Source organism: Caloenas nicobarica, chromosome 11 (assembly GCF_036013445.1).
Source record: "Caloenas nicobarica isolate bCalNic1 chromosome 11, bCalNic1.hap1, whole genome shotgun sequence".
Classification (NCBI taxonomy): domain Eukaryota; kingdom Metazoa; phylum Chordata; class Aves; order Columbiformes; family Columbidae; genus Caloenas; species Caloenas nicobarica.
The window spans coordinates 21,012,194-21,035,406 of record NC_088255.1 but is presented as its reverse complement, the minus strand read 5'-3'; the positions used below and the strand labels follow the sequence as shown (position 1 = coordinate 21,035,406).

General features: G+C 59.7%; 1 protein-coding gene across 4 annotated transcripts in view; it reads left to right on the top strand.

Annotated features, from left to right (window-relative positions):
• CELSR3 (cadherin EGF LAG seven-pass G-type receptor 3) overlaps nt 1-20,660 on the top strand; it is a 34,917-nt gene extending 14,257 nt beyond the window's left edge. Inside the window, exons 5-35 of one of the 4 annotated variants that reach the window (XM_065642381.1) lie at nt 467-555; nt 945-1,102; nt 1,313-1,476; nt 1,911-2,036; nt 2,671-2,840; nt 3,035-3,220; nt 3,340-3,450; nt 3,705-3,873; nt 4,090-4,231; nt 4,431-4,551; nt 5,262-5,445; nt 5,536-5,637; nt 8,297-8,391; nt 9,087-9,296; nt 10,221-10,404; nt 10,890-11,039; nt 11,228-11,408; nt 11,671-11,838; nt 12,157-12,283; nt 12,447-12,653; nt 12,761-12,935; nt 13,843-13,955; nt 14,266-14,345; nt 14,940-15,066; nt 15,685-15,798; nt 16,409-16,545; nt 16,632-16,738; nt 17,507-17,680; nt 17,822-18,022; nt 18,199-19,276; nt 20,308-20,660. In XM_065642381.1, coding sequence (XP_065498453.1) covers nt 467-555; nt 945-1,102; nt 1,313-1,476; nt 1,911-2,036; nt 2,671-2,840; nt 3,035-3,220; nt 3,340-3,450; nt 3,705-3,873; nt 4,090-4,231; nt 4,431-4,551; nt 5,262-5,445; nt 5,536-5,637; nt 8,297-8,391; nt 9,087-9,296; nt 10,221-10,404; nt 10,890-11,039; nt 11,228-11,408; nt 11,671-11,838; nt 12,157-12,283; nt 12,447-12,653; nt 12,761-12,935; nt 13,843-13,955; nt 14,266-14,345; nt 14,940-15,066; nt 15,685-15,798; nt 16,409-16,545; nt 16,632-16,738; nt 17,507-17,680; nt 17,822-18,022; nt 18,199-19,276; nt 20,308-20,332 — 5,375 coding nt within the window. In that variant the 3' untranslated portion in view covers nt 20,333-20,660. Of the gene's footprint in view, nt 1-466; nt 556-944; nt 1,103-1,312; nt 1,477-1,910; nt 2,037-2,670; nt 2,841-3,034; nt 3,221-3,339; nt 3,451-3,704; nt 3,874-4,089; nt 4,232-4,430; nt 4,552-5,261; nt 5,446-5,535; nt 5,638-6,230; nt 6,246-8,296; nt 8,392-9,086; nt 9,297-10,220; nt 10,405-10,889; nt 11,040-11,227; nt 11,409-11,670; nt 11,839-12,156; nt 12,284-12,446; nt 12,654-12,760; nt 12,936-13,842; nt 13,956-14,265; nt 14,346-14,939; nt 15,067-15,684; nt 15,799-16,408; nt 16,546-16,631; nt 16,739-17,506; nt 17,681-17,821; nt 18,023-18,198; nt 19,277-20,307 lie in introns of those variants that run through there. The other 3 variants (XM_065642380.1, XM_065642378.1, XM_065642379.1) reach the window with 3 other exon arrangements.
• Nucleotides 20,661-23,213: the final 2,553 nt, after the last annotated feature.

The window sequence follows — 23,213 nt, the reverse complement described above, 5'->3', positions numbered from 1 at the left end:
TCTTGGGAGGGTGTTTGCCATCCTGTTGTCCTCACCCCCACTGCCTCGCACCATTGCTGGGCCCACCCTTCCTGCCCCGAGGGCTCTCAGGAGCCCTGGGGGGCTTCCCCCCCATCCTGTGTTCAGTGCTCCTCCCCTCTCCCCTACACTGCCTGGTGGCCATCCTGCGGCTGGTCTCCTCAGGGCAAGGACCAGCAGCGAGTGGCTGGCAAGGGCCCAGCCCCGCAGTGCCAGGGCACCCTGGCCATCAGCCTGGACAAGGGACACATCCTGGGGGACTGGCTCCCTGTCCCAGGGCTGCGATTCCTGCCGCACAGCTGCAGCAGGCAGGGGCTGGCGTGCTGAGCTCCTCTTCCTGAAGCCCTTCTCCATCCGTGCGTGAGAGTTTGGTGCCTGCAGGAGGGTTGGGTACATCCCTGGGCTGTCCGGCTGTCCTCAGCCTGTGTCGTCGTCCCTGTCTCCGCAGGAGAGTCCAGCACGGTGGTGAGCCCCTACCTGCCGGGGGGCGTGAGCGACGGGCAGTGGCACACGCTGCAGCTCCGCTACTACAACAAGGTACCTGTGCCCCTGCTGTCCCCCCGAGCGTGGGGCTGTGTCCCCACGAGGTGTGAGCGTGCAGCTCTGGCTTTCCCGTGCTCTGGCTCTGCCCCATGTGGGAGGCTGTGGAGAGAAGGTGGAGGTGGTTTTCTGCCCTCGGGTGGGTGCAGGGGGAGATGGTCCCTCAGGATCACACTTGGAGGCTGCAGGAATTTGCTCTGCGCAGTATCCTTGCCCACGTCCCTCTCCAGCACAGCTCGCTGGGCTCCGGGTTGTCCGTCCTGCTTCACCCACACTCCAGCAGCTCTGCAGTGCCTGGGCCACACTCAGGCCCTTTCCTTGCGGTCGTGTGAACCTTTGGGTGCTGGGGTCTTGGGGTGCCTGTGACGCCCTACGTTTGTCTTCAGCCCAAGGTCAGCGCCCTGGGAGTGGTGCAGGGCCCCTCCAAGGACAAGGTGGCCATCCTGACAGTGGACGAATGTGATGCCTTGGTGGCCCTGCAGTTTGGCAGTGAAATTGGGAACTACTCTTGCGCCGCAGAGGGTGTGCAGACCAGCTCGAAAAAGTGAGTTCTTTGGGGGCTGCTGGGCACTGCTGCCATAGAGGGAGGAGCAGGGCGCTTGGGTACCCTGCAGAGTCAGCCCTTTGCATTTGGGATCTTGGCTGTGTTGCCTGTCCCCAGGGATGTCCCTTTCCCAGCCCGTCACACTGGGGACCCAACTGGCCAGCCTGAGGTCACGGTGGCTCTTCAAGCCCTGGGCTTCTGTCCTTGTAGGTCCCTGGACCTCACAGGTCCCTTGCTCCTCGGAGGGGTCCCCAACCTGCCGGAAAACTTCCCTGTCACTCACCGGGACTTTGTGGGATGCATGAGAGATCTATACATTGACAGCAAACGCATCGACCTGGCCTCCTACATCGCCAACAACGGAACCACTGCAGGTACCAGTGCCCCTGCCCTGGGAATTGCTGCTCCTGCTCACGCAGCAGCACTGCTGGGCTGTACCAGGGTCACGGCAGCACAGCTGGAGCTGAGCAGCTTCCCATCAGAGAACGGGGCCTCCAGATCCCCCTAAATGAGCCAGTCCCCACCCAGCGAATGTTCTGAGCATGTCCCCTGATCCCAAGTGCAGAGCTGGCTTGTCTAGGAGTTACTAGGCAGTCAGTCTGGCTCCACAGCATCTTTCCTCTGGCATAAGGAGCAGCAACAGCCTTGTCCCTCGTCCTTGAGCAGGCAAAGCCTGTGCTGCATGGCCGAGCGCTGGGCTTATCCCTCTGGCAGGCAGGGCAGGGGCTGGCAGGTGGGGGTCCCTCTCCATGGGCTGGGGGAGGTGGTGAGCAGCTCCATGCCGATGTGGGTGATTTGCTCCCTCCAGGCTGCCATGCCAAGCACACTTTCTGCGACTCCAGCCCCTGCAAGAACGGCGGGACCTGCTCTGTCAGCTGGGGGACCTACTCCTGCCTCTGTCCTGTCGGCTTCGGGGGCAAAGACTGTCGGCACCGTGAGTGAGAGGGCACTGCCGGGCACAGGCAGCGTGGGGACGGGCAAGGCTGTGCTGGGGTTGCTGTGGGAAGAAGGGGAAGGGGTCAGAGATGAACCAGCTCTGTTGTCCCTGCATCCAGTGCTCCCTGTGTAGTGCCCAAAAGGATATGAAGCTACTTGGAGAGTCCAGAGGAGGGCAGTGAAGTTGGTGAAGGGTTTGGAGGGGAAGCCATATGAGGAGTGACTGAAGTCACTGGGTTTGTTCAGCCTGGAGGAGACTGAGGGGAGGGAGACCTCATGGGGCTGCAGCTTCCTCAGCAGGGGAGCAGGAGGGGCAGGGCTGAGCTCTTCTCTCTGTGACCAGTGACAGAACCCCAGGGAATGGCAGGAAGATGTGCCAGGGGAGGGTCAGGTTGGACATGAGGAAAAGGTTCTTCGGCCAGAGGGTGCTGGACACTGGAACAGGCTCCCCAGGGAGGTGTCACGGCCCCAAGCCTGGCAGTGTTCAAGAAGAGATTGGACAACGTCCTCAGACACACAGTGTGAACTGTGGGGTTGTCCTGTGCAGAGTCAGGAGATGGACTTGATGATCCTTGTGGGTCCCTTCCAACTCAGGACATCCTGTGATTCTATGATTCCACTTTCCTTTCCAGCCATGCACCATGCCCACTATTTCCAGGGCAACAGCGTCCTGACCTGGGACTTCAAGACAGACGTGAAGATCTCCATGCCGTGGTACCTGGGGCTGGCGTTTCGGACGCGCCAGCTGGATGGGGTGCTGCTGCAGGCCCACGCCGGCCAGTACACCACCCTGCTGTGCCAGGTACGACCGCGGCTGCTGCACTGAGCCCCAGGAGAGCAGCAGGACCCTGCCCTCCACACTGGCTCCAGCCCATGCAGGGGGTGGTTGGGGGAGAGGCGTTTAGCAGGCTGGGTTCCCCTCTCTCTGCTCAGAGGGCTGGAGGCAGCTGGAGTTGGGCAGGTCTTTGCTCACTGTTACTGGTCCCCTCTCTGCAGCTGGCCGGGGGGCTGCTGTCCTTCATGGTGAGCCGGGGGTCCGGGCGCAGCACCAGCCTCCTCCTGGACCAGCTGCGGCTCAGCGATGGGAGGTGGCACGACCTCCAGCTGGAGCTGCGGGACGTCCGCAGCGGGAGAGACTCGCGCTACATCATCACCCTCACCCTGGACTTTGGGGTCTACCAGGTAGGTGCTGCATGAGACCCCGGCACCAGGACAGGAGCTGGGGGGTGCTGGGCACACACAGGCCAGGCTGGGGCTGGGCTGATGCCAGTTGCCCCATGTTCCTCCCTTTCTTTCTGCAGGATACAGTGGTGGTTGGGAATGAGCTGCATGGCCTGAAGGTGAAACACCTGCACGTGGGGGGAGTCCTGGGCTCTGGCGAGGTGCAGAACGGGCTGAGGGGCTGCATACAGGTGAGTCCATTGCTCTGAGCCTTCCCTTTCCAGAGGAGCTGTTACATAGGGAGGTGGAAACACAGGCCTGGCAGCTGCTGCCGGTGTCCATCCTGCTGGTGACACTCTGCCTCTGAGCATCTGAGGCTCCAAGGTGCTGTGGGGCAGCAGGGGTGATGGGGGGCAGCTGCCCCCGAGGGTTTGTGGGGGACGGGAGGACTGGAGCCTCGTGTGTGTGTCCTAGCTTCACCATGACTTTGTCACCCGTGTTGCAGGGTGTACGCCTGGGTGACAGCGTCACTGGGATGGTGCTGCCCAAGCCCAGCCATGCCCTGCGCGTGGAGGCTGGCTGCAGTGTGCCCAGCCCCTGCGACTCCAGCCCCTGCCCGGCCAACAGCGTCTGCAAGGACGAGTGGCAGAGCTACTCCTGTGTCTGCCAGCCAGGTAGGACCTGCCACCCCTCCGCTCTCTGCGCCTCTCTGTCCTCTCCATCCCCCCTGTGGCTCTTTCCTGGCCTGTGACCGCTCTCCTGTCCATCCTTTGGGCAAGTTGCATCCTTGTCAGACACTTCTCAATCCCTCCTGAGCCCCCTGAATCCACCTCTGGGTGCTCTGGCACCTCTTAGGGTTCTTTTACATGGTGCTCCCTGTCCACACTCAGGGTACTACGGCGGGGACTGCGTGGACGTGTGTCACCTCAACCCCTGCAAGAACAAGTCGGTGTGTCGCCGCAAGCCAGGCTCCCCCCTGGGCTATGTGTGCGAGTGCGGAGGGAACTTTTTCGGGCAGTACTGTGAGCACAGGTGAGCTGCACAGCACGAGGCAGGGCCTTTCCCTCTGATCCTGGCTCTGTGCTGCCCTCTCATCCCAGCCGTGTGACCAGGGACCTCTCGGTGCCACCCAGCTCCTCGGAGCTGCTGAGCAGCTGGGCTGGTGGCAGGAGAAGGCCTGGGGGATTTGGTCATTTGGTGGTTGTAATAGCAAAGGTATTTCTCTCCCTAGGATGGACCAGCAGTGTCCGAAGGGCTGGTGGGGGACCCCCACCTGCGGGCCCTGTAACTGTGATGTGAACAAGGGCTTTGACCCTGACTGCAATAAGACCAATGGGCAATGCCACTGCAAGGTGAGGGGCAGCTGTGCCCATGGGGACCTGGGGATACTGGGGGATGAAAGATTGGTCATGAGCCAGCAATGTGCGCTTGCAGCCCAAAAGGCCAGTTGTATCTTGGGCTGCATCACAAGGAGCCTGACCAGCAGGTGGAGGGAGGGGATTCTGCCCCTCTGCTCCGCTCTGGTGAGACCCCACCTTGAATACTGTGTCTGGCTCTGGGGTCCTCAGCACAGGACACACATGGACCTGTTGGAGACAGGCCAGAGGAGCCACAGAAATGATCCGAGGCTGGAACAGCTCTGCTGGGAGGACAGGCTGAGAGAGTTGGGGTGTTCAGCTGGAGAAGAGAAGCTCCAGGGAGACCTTATTGCGTCTTTCAGTGCTTAAAAGGGGCCGATAAGAAAGATGGGGACAGACTTTTCAGCAGGGCCTGTTGCAATAGGACAAAGAGTGATGGTTTTAAACTAAAGGAGAGAGATTCAGGCTGGACAGGAGGAAGAAATTGTTGGCCCTGAGGGTGGTGAGAGCCTGGCCCAGGTTGTCCAGAGAGGTGGTGGCTGAACCATCCCTGGAGACATCCCAGGCCAGGCTGGACGGGGCTCTGAGCAACCTGAGCTGGTGCAGATGTCCCTGCTCATGGCAGGGTGGGCACTGGGGGAGCTGGGAAGGTCCCTTCAACCCAAACTGTTCTGTGACTCTATGACTGTCCCCATCTCCCCCAGGACTTCCACTACCGCCCCAAGGGCAGTGACACCTGCCTGCCTTGCGACTGTTACCCTGTGGGCTCCACCTCGCGCTCCTGCGACAAGGAGACGGGTCGGTGCCACTGCCGGCCTGGGGTCATCGGCCGCCAGTGCAATGGCTGTGACAGCCCCTTTGCTGAGGTGACGCCCAGCGGCTGCGAGGGTGAGTGTGGGCACGTGGGGCCGGTGCCGTGGGGCTGGTGTTGGTGTTGTCGCCCCTGTGACCAGCCCTTTGGGGTGCCTGTCTCCACAGTGCTCTACGACGGCTGCCCCAAAAGCCTGAAGGCAGGTGTGTGGTGGCCCCAGACCAAGTTTGGTTCCTCGGCTGCGGTGCTGTGTCCCAAAGGTTCCTTGGGTGAGTGGGGGATGCGAAGGGGAAGGGGAGAGGGCAGCCTGTCCTGCCAGGGGCTGTAGCAGCCTCAGCAATGTCACTCTGTTCCTGTGGTGTCCCAGTCCTGTTTCTCTGGGTTTGAGGGCTGGGAAGAGGAAGCTGGAGGAGAAAATGCTCCAGTCTGGGGGAGAGCAGAGCGGGCTGGGAACAGGCTGTGGGGTCCAGGTCCATCACCCAGCCCTGGGGCAGTGCTATTCCCTCGGCCTCGGTCACCAACTTCTTCCTGCTGCTTTTTGGTTTCGGCGGGCTGGAGGCTGGGGCCAGGCCTGGCACAGCAGCTTGGCACCCGCAGCGCTTTGCTGTGGCTTCCCCAGCCTGGTCCTTGGTGTGCACTGCACAGCATGGGTGTCTCGGGCTGTGGTCACATCCCGAGCTGGAGGAGGCTGTCCCCAGTGACAGCAGAGGCGTGAGGAGGGTGTTTGGGACTGTCGGGCAGCACAAGCCCCAGGGGACGATACCAACCCTGTCCTTCTCCAGCCGTTCGCCCCAGGAGGAGGCAGGTTTGACTCCTAACTGTTGTCACTTCTCTCCCTGGTTCTCTCGCCCTCCGTGTTCAGGCTTGAGGGGTGCAGGTAAGGTTGTTCCCGTCTCTTTCCCCCTTGCGCTGTAAGGGCTGCGCCATGTGCCTTTCCCTCTCTGCTCCCTGCCTGGCAACCCGCACACCCCCTGCGCTTTCCCCGCCGCTTCTGGAGCTGCCCAGTGTCTTCCCAATGCTTTGCCTGGCCTCACTGCTCCTGCGCACTCTGTCCTGTTGCCAGCACGCTAATTAACCAGCACACTAATTAACCAGCACAACCCTGGCTGCAGCCGCATGCAGGCCCTGCCACCTGCTGTCCTGCGTGCTGGCTCTGGGGGGGATCCGTGCTCTGCCCCCCGGCTGGGGTGGCCGCAGGCTCTGCTGGGCTGCTCCCTGCTTGTTTTAGCTGTGAAGGGAAGGAGCTGGTGCTGAGCAAAGGGTCGTGAGGCTGGGGAGGAGTGGCTGTGGGGTGCAGAGGACAGTGGGACAGGGCAGGAGCTGATGGGCAGGCACAGCACAAGGTCCTGCCCCTCTGCCCGGCTGGCAGAGGGGCTTGGGGGACAGATCCTGCCCGGATCTGCAGCTGAGCCCATCTCTGTTCTCTGCCGATCTCTGTTCTGTGCTGGGGGAAGGCCAGCAGTGTGGAGGTGTCTTTGTTCTCCCTGGTCCATGTGCTTCTGCAGCTGGGGGCAAGGTGCTTGGTGAGGACAGCCAGGAGATGGAGGTGAAGATGGGGATAGTGGGAGTGGGCACGCTGGTCACTGGGGCATTTCTGAGCAGCAACTGGCGGCTGCTCCAAGCTCCCTGGACTCAGCCTGGCCGTGCTGCTGCCCTCTCCTCATCATGGCACTTGGGTGGGCTCCTGTGCCCTGATCCACAGTCCTGCTGGGTACACTGGGGTCATCGAGATTCCTCTTGCTCAAAGTGGACGTGGTGATGCTCCCAGCCCAGGACACTGCTCTCCGTGTCGGCTTTAGCAGCGGTTTTGGTGGTGGGTAACAGCCAATCCCATTCATCGCTAGTATCTCCATTGCTTGGGCCCCAACTGGGGTCTTGTCCTACGTGCTGAACCCATAGCGCAGGATGTGGGGGCCTCCATCCCTCCCGACTGCAGGGGCTCATCTCTGGGGCAGGTTTGCCAGCCCCACAGCAGGACGGTTGTCCTCCTGGGGTGACTTGACCCTGTAGAGAGGGGCAGGAGCTCAGCAGGCACTGCGGGCTGCCAGAGCTGCGTGGGCTTCAGACGTCTGTGGCCAGATGTGCCCTGAGGACACAGACATGTCCCCACCAGGGACCAGGTGCTTCTCCAGCCTGAACCCTGCGAAGTCACTTACTCCACTTTGCAATTCTATGTGATGGTGCCTGGTGCGCTGCAACCCTGAGCACCTCGAATCCTGTGGTCAGTTTTGGACCCCTCAAGACAAGAAAAACCTTGAGGTGCTGGAACAAGTTCAGAGGAAGGAACGGTGCTGGGGAAGGGGCTGGAGCACAAGTGTGATGGGAGCGGCTGAGGGAGCTGGGGGTTCAGCTGGAGAGCAGGAGCTGAGGGGAGACCTGATCTCTGACCTGCCTGAAAGGAGCTTGGAGCCAGGGGGGGTCGGGCTCTGCTCCCCAGGAACAAGCGCCAGGACCAGAGGAAACAGCCTCAAGTTGCGCCAGGGGAGGTTGAGGTTGGATCTGGGGAACAATTTCTTCCCCAAAGGGCTGTGGGGCATTGGACCAGGCTGCCCAGGGCAGTGCTGGAGTCACCATCCCTGGAGGGGTTGGACAGACAGAGATGAGGTTCTCAGGGACATGGGGTAGTGCCAGGGGTGGGTTAACAGTTGGACTCGATGATTTTGGAGGTCTCTTCCAACAAAAATGATTCACTATGAACCCAGCTCCTGCAGAGGGATGCAGCAGCTGGCTGAAGTGATGCAGGGCAAGGATGGGGTGGGTTGCATGGGTGCAAAGCAAGAGGACCGCCCTGGGGTGTCACAGGCCCCCCATGACGTGCTGGTGCTGCTTTTTGGGGTCAGCTGGTGCAAGGGTCCCTGCGGGAGGATGTGATGGGGAAGGTGTGTGTCCTGTGCTGAATTTCAGACCTGCCCCTCCTCCTGGTTTTAGGTGCAGCCATCAGACACTGTGATGAGGAGAAGGGTTGGCTGGAGCCAGATCTCTTCAACTGCACTTCACCTGCCTTCAAGGAGCTCTCCGTGCTGGTAATCCCCGCTCGGCTCTGCAGCCCCGGCAGAGCAGGAGCCGTACAAGCAAGGGCTCACAGCTGGGTTTCTGAGAGCTCGGCTTTCCATGGGCACTGTGCCACAGTGCTCAGCACCTTTCTCTCCCATCTGCTAACCCCAAGCCCAGCCTGTGGGAGCATTGGTCTGAGCTGAAGTTCACTTTGGTTTCGTTTCATCTCTTGAGTGTCCCCATCAGAAATGAAATGCATCCTGCCCCAGTATTTAAGAGGAAAACAAATAATCCTGAGCTGGGCTGAATTGTTTAAAGCTGGCAGGATGTCTGCCCCATGGGACATGTGTAACCCACAGACCCTTCAGTGACAAATCCCTTTGACGTACCCAGGCAAGTGTATGAAACGCTTGCATCTCACCAAGGATGAGCTGTAACTGCAGCCAGGAGAGTTTCCAGGAAAACATTGCTATGTGCTTGCCCTCTCCTTTCATCTCCTTGGCCTCTGTCACATGCAGTACTGGGTTAACTGGGCACTGCATCCTCTGATGTGTTGCTGGAGGCTCTTTGTCTGCCCAAGATGGTCCCTGTTCTAGTGACAACCACCGTGAGCATCCCTGCCTTGTGCTGTGCTTGCCAAAAGCATCTTGGGTCCTGTAGCATCCCAGTTTCCCAGGGAGGAACTGCTGAATTGTTCAATCACCTCCTTTCTCCCCACTGGCAGCTGGAGGGCTTGGAGAGGAACGAGACTGAGCTCAACACAATCGAAGCCAAGAAGCTGGCCCACCGGCTCCGGGCTGTGACAGACCACATGGACCACTACTTCGGCAACGACGTGCACATCACGTTCCGCCTGCTGTCCCGCCTCATGGCCTTCGAGAGCCGGCAGCGGGGCTTTGGCCTGACAGCCACACAGGACGCCCACTTCAATGAGGTGAGTCCTTCCCCCAGGCCCGGGCAGCCTCTGCTGCTGCTTCTCTTCATCAGCCCCCCTGAGCCTGGGGCTCTGAGGGGGTCGAGGATGGTGATGAGACCCTGTCAGGAGTGCTGGGCTACCCAGTGACACCACACAGGAGCAAAACTTGTTAAGGCCACCTGTGTAGTGGGGGCTGTAACTCAGGGAGGATGAGGAGATGCAGCGAGCTGGGATCGCTCAACCTGGGGAGGGGAAGGCAGAGGGAGATCTTCCTGCTGCCTGCACAACAGGGGTGCAGGGGAGATGTGGACCTGTGGGAGAGGGGCCAGAGGAGCCACAGAAATGATCCAAGGCTGGAACAGCTCTGCTGGGAGGACAGGCTGAGAGAGTTGGGGTGTTCAGCTGGAGAAGAGAAGTTCCGGGGAAAACTTATTGTGCCTTTCAGTACCTAAAAGGGGCCGATAAGAAAGATGAGGACAGACTTTTCAGCAGGGCCTGTTGTGATAGAACAAGGGGTGATGGTTTTAAATTAAAGGAGGGAGATCAGGCCAGGCATGATGAAGAAATCGTTGCCCCTGAGGGTGGTGAGAGCCTGGCCCAGGTTGGCCAGAGAGGTGGTGGCTGAACCATCCCTGGAGACATGCCAGGCCAGGCTGGACGGGGCTCTGAGCAACCTGAGCTGGTGCAGATGTCCCTGCTCGTGGCAGGGGGGGCACTGGGGGAGCTGGGGAGGTCTCTTCAACCCAAACTGTTCTGTGATTCTATGCAGGACACTGGCTGGTGAGCAGTGAGGGTGAGGGCCCATGGTAGCAGAAGGTGCCCCCTTCCCTGAGCCCTCGTGCAGCCCTTGGGCAGAGATCGCTGTGCTGCAGCCCGCGGGTGGTCAGGACGGGGCCAAAGGCCGTGCTGCCCTCACCCCGCCCCTGTGTCTCTCCCACACAGAACCTACTGCGCGCAGGCAGCTCAGTGCTGGCACCCGAGAACCGGGAGCACTGGGCCATGCTGCCGCACGGCGAGCACGGCAGTGCCAGCCTCATGGAGCAGCTGCGGGACTACTCGGGGACGCTGGCCAGCAACATGAGACTCACCTACCTCAACCCCGTCGGTGTCATCACCCCCAACATCAGTGAGTAGGAGCCAGCTGGTGTTGGGGACTGGCTGGGGTGGTGCGGAGCCACTTTACTGTCACACCCTGTCCCCTTCTTCTCATCTCGCTGCACCCCAGCAAGGGTGCTGAACACACTCCTCACCTCTTTGGCAGTTCTCTCAAACACGGGGAGGTGTTTGCGATAAATGTCCTGGTCCCATCCCTTCCTGGAGCAGCAGAGCCAGCAGTGTGCTGCCCTCTCCCAGTTACCCCCAGTCCAACCTGAGTCTCTAGTGAAAAAGCCACTGGTTCCAATGGCAGGAGTGGCCTGAGATCTAGACTGGGAAGGAGCACTGGAGGCGCTGGGATCTCACATCATGCCCAGCCATGAGATATCTCTACAACCCAGCCTGTGGCTCATATGGTCTCTTTGCTGGTGACATCAACCCCCGGGTGCCCAGGAGCGTGATTGCTCTCTAGGTGGCACATCCTAGAGCTGGTTTTTGCTCCATGCTCCTCTACAGTGCTGAGCATCGACCGCATGGAGAACCGCTCCCACATCCGCCGGCGCTACCCCCGCTACCACAGCAGCCTCTTCCGCGGCCAGCCCGCCTGGGACCCCCACACCCACGTCGTACTGCCGCTCTCGGTGCTGAGCCCCCCGAAAGCTGAAGGTGAGCACATGAGCATCACTTGGGGAACAGCACGGGTGGGTCTGGAAGGGAAGACGTGCCTCTGCTGAGACCCGTGGCCACCAGTCACCCTTGAGAGCTCAGAGCTGCTGAGCTCACCGCATCCCAAAGGTTCTTGGTGCCTTCAGAACATCACGCACATGTTCTCACCATCCCCTGTTGTGCCTCAGCTGCCCCCACGGTGCTGCCCACGCTGGCTGGGGGCGAAGGGAACTACACGGTGGAGAACTCCTCCCCGAGGCAGGCGCTGCCGGAGCCCGAGCCCGCTCTCACCGTTATCATCCTCATCATGTACCGCACCCTGGGGGGGCTGCTGCCCCCGCGCTACCAGGTGGATCGCCGCAGCCTCAGGTATGTCCTTGCCCCCTTGGTCCTCTGCAAGCATTGGAGGAGAGAAGCTGGCTGGGCTCTGCCCTGACCCTCTGGCAGTCGCTGAGCCTGTCCACGATGTTTGGTTCCCACCTTGGTGTTGCTCTGCCCCACGTCTCCTGACCCCACGGTGCAGGCTGGGCAAAGCTGTTCCTTCTGAGATGTCAGTGTGGGTCGTGCAGGGTGTCCCCAATGGCTGCAGGTGCCAGGCACGGTGGTGGCAGAGCTCTGTTGCTCCTTGCAGGCTCCCCAAGAACCCCGTGATGAACTCTCCCATCGTCAGCGTGTCTGTGTTCAGCAATCACACCTTCCTGCGGGGGCCCCTGGACAACCCTCTCGTGCTGGAATTTCGCCTGCTGGAGACGGCCAACAGGAGCAAACCTCTTTGCGTCCAGTGGAACCACTCCAACCCGTGAGTCAAGCACAGCAGGGCTGCTTTCCCCCGGCACCTCATTGTTCCCAGCGTCCCCCTGGCCGTGACAGGCTATGTGACTGGGCAGCACTGGGACATGGGGGTTTCTGCCCCCTCCCAGGGATTTGCTTCTGCTTGGGGGGGTCACAGCAGGGTCCCTGCAGGGCTCTGGCTCCAGTACTGGAGCTGGAGGAGTGCAGTTGTATCTGCTGGGAGAAAATCCCTGCCAGCCATCCCTCTTCTCTGTGGTTCCTTCCCCACACACCACACTAGTCTGCCTTCTCTCCTAAGTGCGCTCTGCTTTTTTGGTGGCTGCAGGACCAACCCCTCCGGCTTCTGGACAGCCAGGGACTGTGAGCTTGTGTACCGAAACACCACCCATGTGCACTGCCAGTGCTCCCAGTTTGGCACCTTTGGGGTTCTGATGGACAGCTCGCACCGAGAGGTAACCGCGGGCTGTGGCGGTGCTGGGGGCTGGTCGCCACTGGGTCCCAGAATAAGCAGGCACAGGCAGAAAGTGTCCTGCAGGTCATGAGTTTGGGAGCTCAGCAGGCTTCCCTTGTCTCCCCCTAACTCTGCTGTTTGCCTTTGGTTCTCTGCTGCTGCAGCAACTGGAAGGTGACCTGGAGACATTGGCAATTGTCACCTATTCCTTGGTGTCTCTCTCCTTGGTGGCTCTGTTGCTGACCTTCTCCTTCCTGACCTGCCTCAAAGGCCTCAAGTCCAACACATGTGGCATCCATTCCAACATAACGGTCACCCTCTTTTTCTCTGAGCTGCTCTTTCTCCTGGGCATCAACCGCACCGAGAACCAGGTCTGTGGGCTTGAACGCACACGCCCGTGGGACTGGGGATGAGGCATGGATGACGTGGTTAGCATTGGCACCATAGGACCATCTTTGAGTGGCTTTTGTCTCCCCAGTTCCTTTGCACTGTGATTGCCATCCTCCTCCACTGCTTCTTCCTCTCCACCTTCGCCTGGCTTTTCGTCCAGGGCCTCCATATCTACCGCATGCAGACCGAAGCCCGCAACGTCAACTTTGGGGCCATGCGTTTCTACTATGCCATCGGCTGGGGAGTGCCTGCCATCATCACCGGTAAGAGCTGCTGCTCTACTGCTGTGCCAAAAGCGCTGGTTCTCAGCAGCCTCCTGGTCCCCAGGTGTTGCCTGGCTCATGTATCTGGTGGGGAGAGCTGAGGGTCCTGCGGTGAGCAGCTGAGGACTACGTATCGAGGGCTGGCATCTTGCCTCCTGGGGAGGAGTAATTCTTCAGTGCATGCCCCATGGGCACGGGACTCCTGCTGTCCCAGGGCTCATAGAATCATAGAATGTCCTGAGCTGGAAGGGACCCACAAGGATCATCAAGTCCAACTCCTGTCCCTGCACAGGACAACCCCACAGTTCACACCACGTGTCTAAGGACGTTGTCTGAATGCTTTTTGAATCCTGTCAGGCTTGGAGCTGTGACACCTCCCCGGGGAGCCTGTTCCAGTGTCTAGCACCCTCTGGCTGAAGAACCTTTTCCTAATGTTCAACCTGACCCTTCCCTGGCACATCTTCCTGTCATTCCCTGTCACTGTCAGCAGAGAGAAGAGCTCAGCCCTGCCCCTCCTGCTCCCCTGCTGAGGAAGCTGCAGCCCCATGAGCTCTGCCCTCAGTCTCCTCCAGGCTGAACAAACCTAGTGACTTCAGCCACTCCTCATACGGCTTCCCCTCCAAACCCTTCACCAACTCGTAGCTTATGGTTTAGGTCTCCTGGCTGCTGGCCATGAGCGTGGGCTGGGCTGTGTCAGGGACACAAGGAGAAAAGGCAAATACAGGCCCTGGTGCTGGGACTTGCAGTCCTGGCTCTTTCCCATGGCGGGGAAGCCTGTGCCCAGGGCAAGGAGCAGGGAGAGAGCAGCCTCCTCATGGCCTTCAGCACTGGGATGGGATGGGATCAGCATGGCTTGGATGAGTCCGAGGCTGCTGGGCTGGACCTGACGTCTCCTTTCGTCCCGCAGGGCTGGCTGTTGGCCTGGATCCTGAGGGCTATGGGAACCCCGACTTCTGCTGGATTTCCATTCATGATAAGCTGGTCTGGAGCTTTGCAGGCCCCATTACTGTCGTCATTGTGGTAAAACCCTGTCCTGTTTCACCCACAGCCCTCACCTACCTCCCTTCTCCGCACCACGGGCACTTGTCCCTTCCTTGGCTGCCCACTGCCTGCCCCTGTCTCTGTTCTCTCCCTCCTCGGTCAGAAACCCTCTCTCTGCCCCTCTTTGCTCCAGCCAAACCTGGGGGAGGCCATGGCTCAGGCATGAAGGGGAAAGGAGGGGTCGTTCCCGTGGGCCTGGGGGACCTGGAGTCTGCCCATGCTCTGCTTTGGGGGTGTCAGGTCAGAGCCAGCCCTTGGCACGGCTTCTGATCGGTGCCGATGCTTTCAGATGAATGGGGTCATGTTCCTGCTTGTGGCCAAGATGTCCTGTTCCCCAGGCCAAAAGGAGACCAAGAAGAAATCGGTTCTGTGAGTATTAGTGGCCAGACTCCCAGCAGAGCTCCTGTGGCTCATGCTTTTTAGCATTTTCAGTGACCATCCTTCTTCTTCTACCATCGCAGAGTTGCCCCTCTGGGCGTCCAGCCTTGCAGCCGCTCTCCTCTCCCACACCCACTGGCCACATTAACCCTTCCTAAATCTTGTCCTTTCCTCTTGTTCCTACGTCCCCATCTCCTGTCCCACCAGCCTGTCCCTGTTCACCGCCTGCCCTCACAGCCACCCCTCACATCTGCTCAGATCGTCGACTCTCAGCTTCTGCTGCTTCTTCTCCTACATGCTCCTTGTGAGACCTTTCCCTGCTCCCTCCTGGGCCAGGCCTGAGCTTGGCTCAGCTCTCGGTGGCTCCAAATGGCCTGGGACGTTTGGGCTGCTGTGTTTGCCATGTGTGATCCAGAAGGGAAGGCCCGGGGGGCTGGGGGAGCCAGGACGGCCTGCGGCGCTGGGCAGGAGCACGCTGTCCCCTCTGGATCTCTGTCTGTGAGCACTAGACTGTAGATTAACACGCCGCACTAACCTCTCGGTGTGTGTCTGTGTGCCTGTCTGTCTGTCTGTCTCTCTCTCCAGCATGACGTTACGGAGCTCCTTTGTTCTGCTTCTAGTTATTAGCACTACCTGGCTCTTTGGCCTCTTGGCTGTCAACAACAGTGTCCTGGCTTTCCACTACCTCTACACTGTCCTCTGCAGCCTCCAGGTAACTGCCCGGCCTCTGCCCGGGGAGGGCACGAGTCAGCCCAGGACAGTGTCCCTTTTGTCCCCACAGCCATCTGTGGAGAGCGGGCACCCTGCGCGTTGCCCCCAGTGTCCCACTGTACTCCTTGTCCCTTCTACTGTCACCGTTGCGGCAGCAGGTGACTCCTACCAGTCCTGGCTGCTGTCCCTGCGGTGAGCGGTGGCACGGCACAGGAGGTGGCTGCGAGGTGCTTGGTTCAGAGGTGACATCCAAAGGACCATCTTTGGAGGGAAGGGGCCTTCATGCTTCCAGAGGGCAGAGCAAGAGAGTAGCCTGCAGTGGAGGTGTCAGACACCCCGCTATGACCCGTGGCAGCGCCCTGCAGACCTCCTGCTACCACCATGGCTGGTGTCACTGCAGGGGACCCTGCCAGGCACTCCTTGGCCACTGCCAGCCAGGAGGACACCCCAGCCATTCCCCCCTCTACCCATGGCCACACGGGAGGTAGCACTGACGGGTGTTGAGGGGCTCTTAGGTGTATCCCAGTGCTGGTGGCCACCAAAGCCAACAAGCTGGGCTTTGCAGGAGCCAGGGACTGTGCCAGTAAGGGGCTGTCTCTGACGGTGTCTGTCCCTGCAGGGCCTGGCGGTGCTGGTCCTGTTCTGCGTGCTGAACGAGGAGGTGCAGGAGGCCTGGAAGCTGGGCTGCCTTGGCAAGAAGGGGCAGAGCGAGGAGGCCACGAGGAGCGCGCAGGTGGGAGAGCAGGAGCAGCCCAAGGGTCTGGGGACAGACACAGAGGTGCTGGAGCGAGTTTAGAGGAGGGAACGGTGCTGGGGAAGGGGCTGGAGCACAAGTGCGATGGGAGCGGCTGAGGGAGCTGGGGGTTCAGCCTGGAGAACAGGAGCTGAGGGGAGACCTTCTGATCTCTGAACTGCCTGAAAGGAGCTTGGAGCCAGGGGGGTCGGGCTCTGCTCCCCAGGAACAAGCGTCAGGACCAGAGGAAACGGCCTCAAGTTGCGCCAGGGGAGGTTGAGGTTGGATCTTGGGAACAATTTCTTCCCCAAAGGGCTGTGGGGCATTGGAACAGGCTGCCCAGGGCAGTGCTGGAGTCGCCATCCCTGGAGGGCTTGGACAGACGGAGATGAGGTTCTCAGGGACATGGGGCAGTGCCAGGGGTGGGTTAGCGGTTGGACTTGATGACATTGAGTGTCTCTTCCAACCAAAATGATTCAGTGATTCTATGGCAGCCTGGGACAGGAGCTGATGTGGATGTCTCTGGGGGGATGGCAGATACATGTGGGACAGCGTGGGTTGCTGTGGCACCTTCTTACCAGAGCCCATCCTCTCTCTCCCTGCCTTGCAGGGCCCCAACGCCTACAACAACACGGCACTGTTTGAGGAGAGCGGGCTCATCCGCATCACCCTGGGGGCCTCCACCGTCTCGTCGGTGAGCAGCGTGCGCTCTGCCCGCACCCACTCCAGCCAGCGGCTGTACCTCAGGTAGGGAGCGGTGTGGGGCTGCAGGGGTGCCCGGGCAGAGCTGGGGGCTCCTGCCGCTCTGACCCTTCGAGCCTCTTGTCTTTCAGAGACAATGTGGCAGCACGTCAGGGCTCAGCCCTGGATCACAGCTTGCTGGCTCACGCCGGCCCCACGGACATCGATGTGGCCATGTTCCACCGTGATGCTGGGGGAGGTAAGGCTCAGCTTGGGGCCGATCGTGCACATCCCAAGTTAACTCCTGGCTTAAGGAAACCCTTCCTGGTGCAGGCTGTGGCTGCACGATTACATGCTCCACCTTGTTATAGGACCCGAGGGAATGGCAGGAAGATGTGCCAGGTGAGGCTTAGATTGGACATGAGGAAATGGTTCTTCACCCAGAGGGTGCTGGACACTGGAACAGGCTCCCCAGGGAGGTGTCAGAACCCCAAGCCTGACAGTGTTCAAGAAGCATTTGGACAACACCCTGAGACACATGGTGTGAATTTTGGGGTTGTCCTGTGCAGGGACAGGAGCTGGACTCAATGATCCTTTCAGTACCTAAAAGGGGCTGATAAGAAAGATGAGGGCAGCCTTTTGAGCAGGGCCTGTTGCAGTAGGACAAGGGGTGATGGTTTTAAACTAAAGGAGAGAGATTCAGGCTGGACATGAGGAAGAAATTGTTGCCCCTGAGGGTGGTGAGAGCCTGTCCCAGGTTGGCCAGAGAGGTGGTGGCTGAACCATCCCTGGAGACATCCCAGGCCAGGCTGGATGGGGCTCTGAGCAACCTTAGCTGGCGCAAATGTCCCTGCTCATGGCAGGGGTGGTACTGGATGAGCTTTGAAGGTCTCTTCCAACACAAACTGTTCTGTGATTCTATGGTTCTGTGTTCCTGGAGGCAGTTGGAGCCTGGCTGGCCCTGCCACCAGGAGCCTCTCCCACCTTCATTCCAAACACCTCCTCAACACACACCATGTCCCTACAGACCAGGACTCGGACTCAGACAGTGACCTTTCTCTGGATGAAGAGCGCAGCCTCTCCATCCCGTCCTCGGAGAGCGAGGAGAACGTCCGCCTGCGGGGCCGCTTCCAGCGCCAGTTCAAGCGGGCAGCACACAGCGAACGCCTCCTCACCAACCCTGCCAACACCACCCCCAAAGGCAAGTGCAGGGGCTCTGGCAGGGGACAGGGAGAGCTCAGGTCCCTGGGGAAAGGCCATGGCTCGCGATGGCTTCGTTTGCCTCTCACAGAAGTATTCTCTCCCTCTTCCCCTGCGCCTGTTTTGCTGTGTCCTTCACCAGACGTGGATGGCAACGACCTCATGTCGTACTGGCCGGCTCTGGGCGAGTGCGAGGTTCACCCCTGCTCCCTGCAGAAGTGGGGCTCCGAGAGGAAACTGGGATTTGACATCAACAAGGACGCGGCCAACAACAATCAGCCGGACCTGGCCTTGACCAGCGGGGACGAGAACTCACTCACACAGACCCAACGGCAAAGAAAAGGTAACAGCGTGGAGCACATGGGCAAGTGTGGCCTTGCCTGGCTCAGGTTGACATGGCCCTGAAGGCCATTAGATCTATGTTGTCATGTCATTGGGGAACTATGGCTCATCCTCCCCAGTGTTCATGCTCTTTTTAGTGTTCTACAAAGATCTGACTTCTCTTTCTGTCCGGTGCAGGGATTTTGAAGAACCGCCTCCAATACCCTCCAACTCTCCAAGGCCTGCCGGCCGTCGGCAGGATGACCAATGAGCTGACGTGGTACAAGACGTCCACGCTGGGTCACCGGGCTGTCCCTGCCGCCTCCTATGGCAGGATCTACTCCGGGGCGGGCAGCCTGTCGCAGCCAGCCAGCCGCTACTCGTCGCGGGAGCAGCTTGATGTGCTGATGAGGAGACAGATGTCCCGGGAGCAGCTGAGCAGACACAACTCGGGAGAGTGTTTGGAAGCCGTGCCCAGCCGGCACGGCTCCAGGGAGGAGCTGGACACCATCCCCAGCAGGCATGGGTCTACTGAACACCTGGAAAGTATCCCGAGCAGACACGGGTCTAGGGAAAATTTGGATGTGCTCACTGCTCGGCCCAGTCAGAGAGACCACGGGAATACGCTGCCGCGGAGGCAGGGCTCCAGAGACCGCCTGGACGCTTTACCCTGCAGATTTGGGTCAAGAGAGCAGCTAGACTGTGGGCCAGTAAGAGAAGTCTCTAGAGAGTGGCTAAACACATTGCCAAGTAGGCAAGTGTCCAGAGACCCAATAGACACATTGCCAAGCCGAGAGACTTCTCGAGAACAATTGGATTTGCTTTCTAGAAGACAGCCTTCAAGGGACCAGCTTGTGTCGGCTAGACAAACTTCAAGGGAGCAGCTGGACTTTCTCTCTAGAAGATGTAATTCCAGAGAAGCTCTGGACACAGTGCCTAACAGGCATCCCTCGCAGGACAACCTGGGCAGCCTCTCCCGGAGGCAGCTGTCTAGGGAAAGCCTAGAGCCGCTGTCGAGGAGACAGCCTTCTAGAGAGAACCTGGAGGCCGTTCCCAGCCGACATCCTTCCACCGAACAGTTAGATATCCTTTCTTCTATCCTTGCTTCTTTTAACTCCTCTGTCCTGTCCTCGGTGCAATCTTCCAGCACGCCCTCAGGCCCCCAGACCACTGCCACCCCCTCTGCCATGCAGACCTCGACACCCTCCGCCATGTGCCCCTCCACACCTCGCTCCACCACCTCCCACAGCATTTCGGAGCTGTCACCAGACTCAGAGTAAGTGTGGCCCTTCCTCGGCCAGGCTTTTTTTCAGCTGGTCTTGGGCATTGTCCACCTGCCTGGCTTCTTCCTGATTGGGGTTTGGTTTGGGGGGAGAAGGGCCATGTAAGGGGAACCCCTGGGGCAAGTGGTCGGTATCTCCTGGTCCTGAATAGCGACCGGGCAGGGAGGAGAACCCTTGGGTGCGATGGTGGGGCTGGCTGGAGAGAAGGAGAGGGCACGGAAGCACAGTAAATCTGGAATATCACAGGCCTCTTAAAGTCGTTGTTTTTTTTTTGTTTTTTTACCTCCTCTTCCACTTCCCCTCTATATCCACTCAAAGAAAATTTTGTTTTCAGTCCACTTAGAAGAGAGCTGCTTGCTTGGAGTATGGGAAAGAAAATAGTAAAAAGCTAAAACTCTAGTTTCTTCCATATGGAATATTCCGTTTTCCGAAAATTACCTTAAGCTAATAAGGCTGCAGAACAAGTTCTCTGTGAATTCAGGCTGTTTTGTGCCTTAAAGGCAGCTTCTTCAAGAAGCAAAGAAAATCATAATAAAAATAAATCTAGCTTTGAAAAGCAATTAAACAGAGCCCCTTTCTCCTTTTATTTTTTCCGCCTATTCTAAACAAGCCCAAAGCACTGTGCAAGCTGCAAAGGGAGGTCATGAAACACAACCTAGTCCCTGTGGTCATTAGCCAGAAAACTGAAATACAGATGTTTCTGGGGAAAACTAAAGTAGTTTTTAAGCCGGACACAACTTGAGCCCTGCCTGCCCCAGCCACATTTCTCCCCAGGGACCCTGTCCCAGTCTGTCATTTCTTCCCCTCCAGCTCTATTCCCTGATGGTACTGCTGTCACCCCATCCCTCCCATCCATCCTGCCCCATCCCATCTTTCCTCTTCCCTCACCTCAGGGACTTGGGAAACAGTTGTCCTACCCTGACACAGGGTTTTCTGCCCTGTCCCCATCTGGCATCACTGGGAGGGGCAGCGGAGCCCAGGGGAGATGCCGCATCTTAACACTGTTTTTCTTTTCTCCGAGAAGAATAAGAACCGAGGGCCATTCCTGAGGGGCTGAAGCCATCGGCAAGAGAGACAGAAGAAGCAGGGCCCTTTGCCAAGCCGGACGCTGCCAGCTGAGGTTTGATGTCCCCAGGGGGCAGGGGCCAGAACTGATGATGCTCAGAGGCCCCAAACCTCCCCTCCCCACCCCTACCCCCCGGGCCGAGGGGCCGGCAGCCCTGGCAGCCCCGCCGGGAGCCTCCTCCGGGCTCTCGGCCGCCACCGTGCTCCGTGTCGCCCGCCTGGTGTGACAGGTACGGCAGGAGCCTGCTGGGGTGAGGGGGGTGTCCCTGACCCCCTGGGGCCGAGCTCTTTCTCCGCCACCCGTTTGTATGCAGGGGGTGCGTGGAGGGTGGGCACGGGCAGGGGGATGGAAACAGAGCCCAGGACGTGGGGGTGGGGGAGGGTTTTTTCTACCTTTTTGTATCTTTGTAATCAGAGAGAAGAGAAATTTCTATGGTTATTTTTACGGATGGTCTGTTCCCAGGACCTGGAGCATTTGTTTTCACCAACAGCCCTTTGCCAGCTTCCCTGGGGGTGCCAGGGACTGTGATCGCTGGAGAGATGGTGCCAGGGCAGCCCTTACGGCTTTGCCAGCGCCGCTTCATCCCATCCCCGCTGCCCCTCACCCTCCCACCGCACAGCTCCACACGTCTCGGTGCCGTCCTTCTGCCCTCCCATGGGGCCCCCTTGGGCTGTCCCCATCCATGAGCCGGGACTCTGCCCCACGAGTGAGTGGGGCAGCAAATCTGGCACTAGGGACCACCGGGGGTGGAAACGAGCTTTGATCTTCAGTCTCATCCTGTACCAGGATGGTCCTGCTCCTCCAAGCACTGGTTTCCTCCGCTCAGCAAATGAGCGCGATGTTTTTACCCACTGGATGTTGTGCTCTTTAACCTGCATGTTACAGAGCAAACCTCTGGTGGTTTGTGGGTCCGGGTGAGGTGCCGGGTGCCCCGACCCTGCTCAGTTCCCAGAGCCGGCGCTCACCCTGCGGAGGTTTAGCATCCGCAGGAGCGTGACGTAGCTCCAGTCTCCGGGTCCAGCATCACCCACAAAAGTTGTATCTGGCTGGTTCCCTGTGGGCTCTGCTTACACACGCACATGTCCCTGCTCTCTCTGGCTGGCAGAGACCCCCAGCTCCGAGCAGCCTGGATTTTGGGAGATGGAGATAAAACAGCACTTTGCCCTCTCTGGAAATTCAGGCCACCTTGTTGGTTTCTCTGCTCGGCCGGGGGCCTGGCCCTGCAGGGAGGTGACACTCCTGTGCCTGGGGGGGCCGGACTGGGGGGCCGGCACGTTCCCTGTCGCCTGCCGAGCGCGGTGCCTCTGCTCGGCTGTCCCCGTGGTGCTTTCGGGGCTGCGTGACAGCGCGCTCCGTACTGCCTTACTGCCACACCGCCGTGGCTTCTTCCTGCAGCACAGGCCGACACGTTTACAGGAGAGGACTCATGCCGCTGTCCTCCAGGTCCCCAGGGAGGCCACGGCCTCTCAGTGATGTCCCCAAGTCAGCAGGGAGAGCGTGGAGGGAACAGAAGGGTTGGGGGACAGGGGCTGCCTGTCCCCAGCGCGGCCCTGACGGGCAGGCTGGCGCTGCCCCTCTCGCAGGGACAGGGAGAGAAGGGCCTGCTGACACGTTTACGTGCAGTGCAGAGGGAAAACCTGCTGGTCCTGCCTTCCGGGGACAGCCGGGACCCTCCGTGCTGCCTGGCTTTGCCTTCGGGAACAAGTTCGTTTACACGTTTAATCTCCTGGGCTCCTGTCCCTGCCGCACCGTACGGCCCATGTTGCTGCCACGTTGGGCATGGAGGCTCTTTGTGCTGGTGCCAAATGGAGAGCAAGTGCCAAAAAGGAAGAGAGCAGCAGAGCGGGGGTCTGTCCCCACAGAGTGGGGCGCTGTCCCCACAGAGCCGGGCTGGCCCAGAAGCAGGAGTCAGTCTGTGGCTGGGTCCCTGATTGTAGCGCTGTGGCCTGGGCTCTGGGGAGCATCCTCCTTGGGTTTGGCTTTGTTTCTTTGCGGGGTTTGGTGGTTGTTTTGCTTTTTTTAAAAAAATTTATTTTATTTTCCCTCTCTCCGTCTCCCGATTCTGTGGGCAGGGAGCAGGGAGGTGCTCATGCTCCCCCCGCCAGGCTGTGTAAAAGTGTATCATGGAAGCGCCAGATTTGGAAATAAAAGTCTATAAAATGGCACTGGCCTCTCTGCTGTCTCCCTTCGCTCGGGGCTCAGGGTCCGTGGCTGTGGGGCGGCTCGGGGCGATGCTGGGAGGGAGCTTGGGCAGGATTCGGGGCTGATGGCGAGTTCACTGTGGCCCTGCGTGAGGCGAGCACTGGAACAGGCTGCCCAGGGCGGTGGTGGAGTCACCATGCCTGGAGAGGTTTAAAAGATGAGGTTCTTAGGGATGCGGTTTAGTGCTCGGCTTAGGTTATGGTTGGACTTGATCATCTTAATGGTCTCTTCCAACCGAAATGATTCTATTCTGTGATTTCAGGTGACAGGCACTTCAGGTGCTGCCGGTTGCGTGACCGTGGCTGTGTCCAGCTCACCCAGGGCTTGGCCGCGGTGCCGCCCTGTGGCCCCAGCGCTGGCAGGGCTGCGCTGGCTGTGGTTACCCGTGGGGCCCGTGCTGGCAGCAGCCAGCGCCCGTGGCCCGCAGCCTGGGCGAGGCCAAGGGTAGAAAATCCACCTCTCAAAGGCAGCGTGACCTCAGCGGGGCCGATCCGGGCTGGGGGAAGGAGAGCGAAGCGTGATCCCCGTGTTCTCTGTCCTTCCCTTTCTTGTTGTCGAAGGGGAAAGAGCAGGTGAGCAAAGGGCAGTATTGATCCACGGCGCCCTGAGCAAGGGTCGCCATCAATCGTCATCCCTCGGTCCCTCCTTAGCGCTGGCCTGAG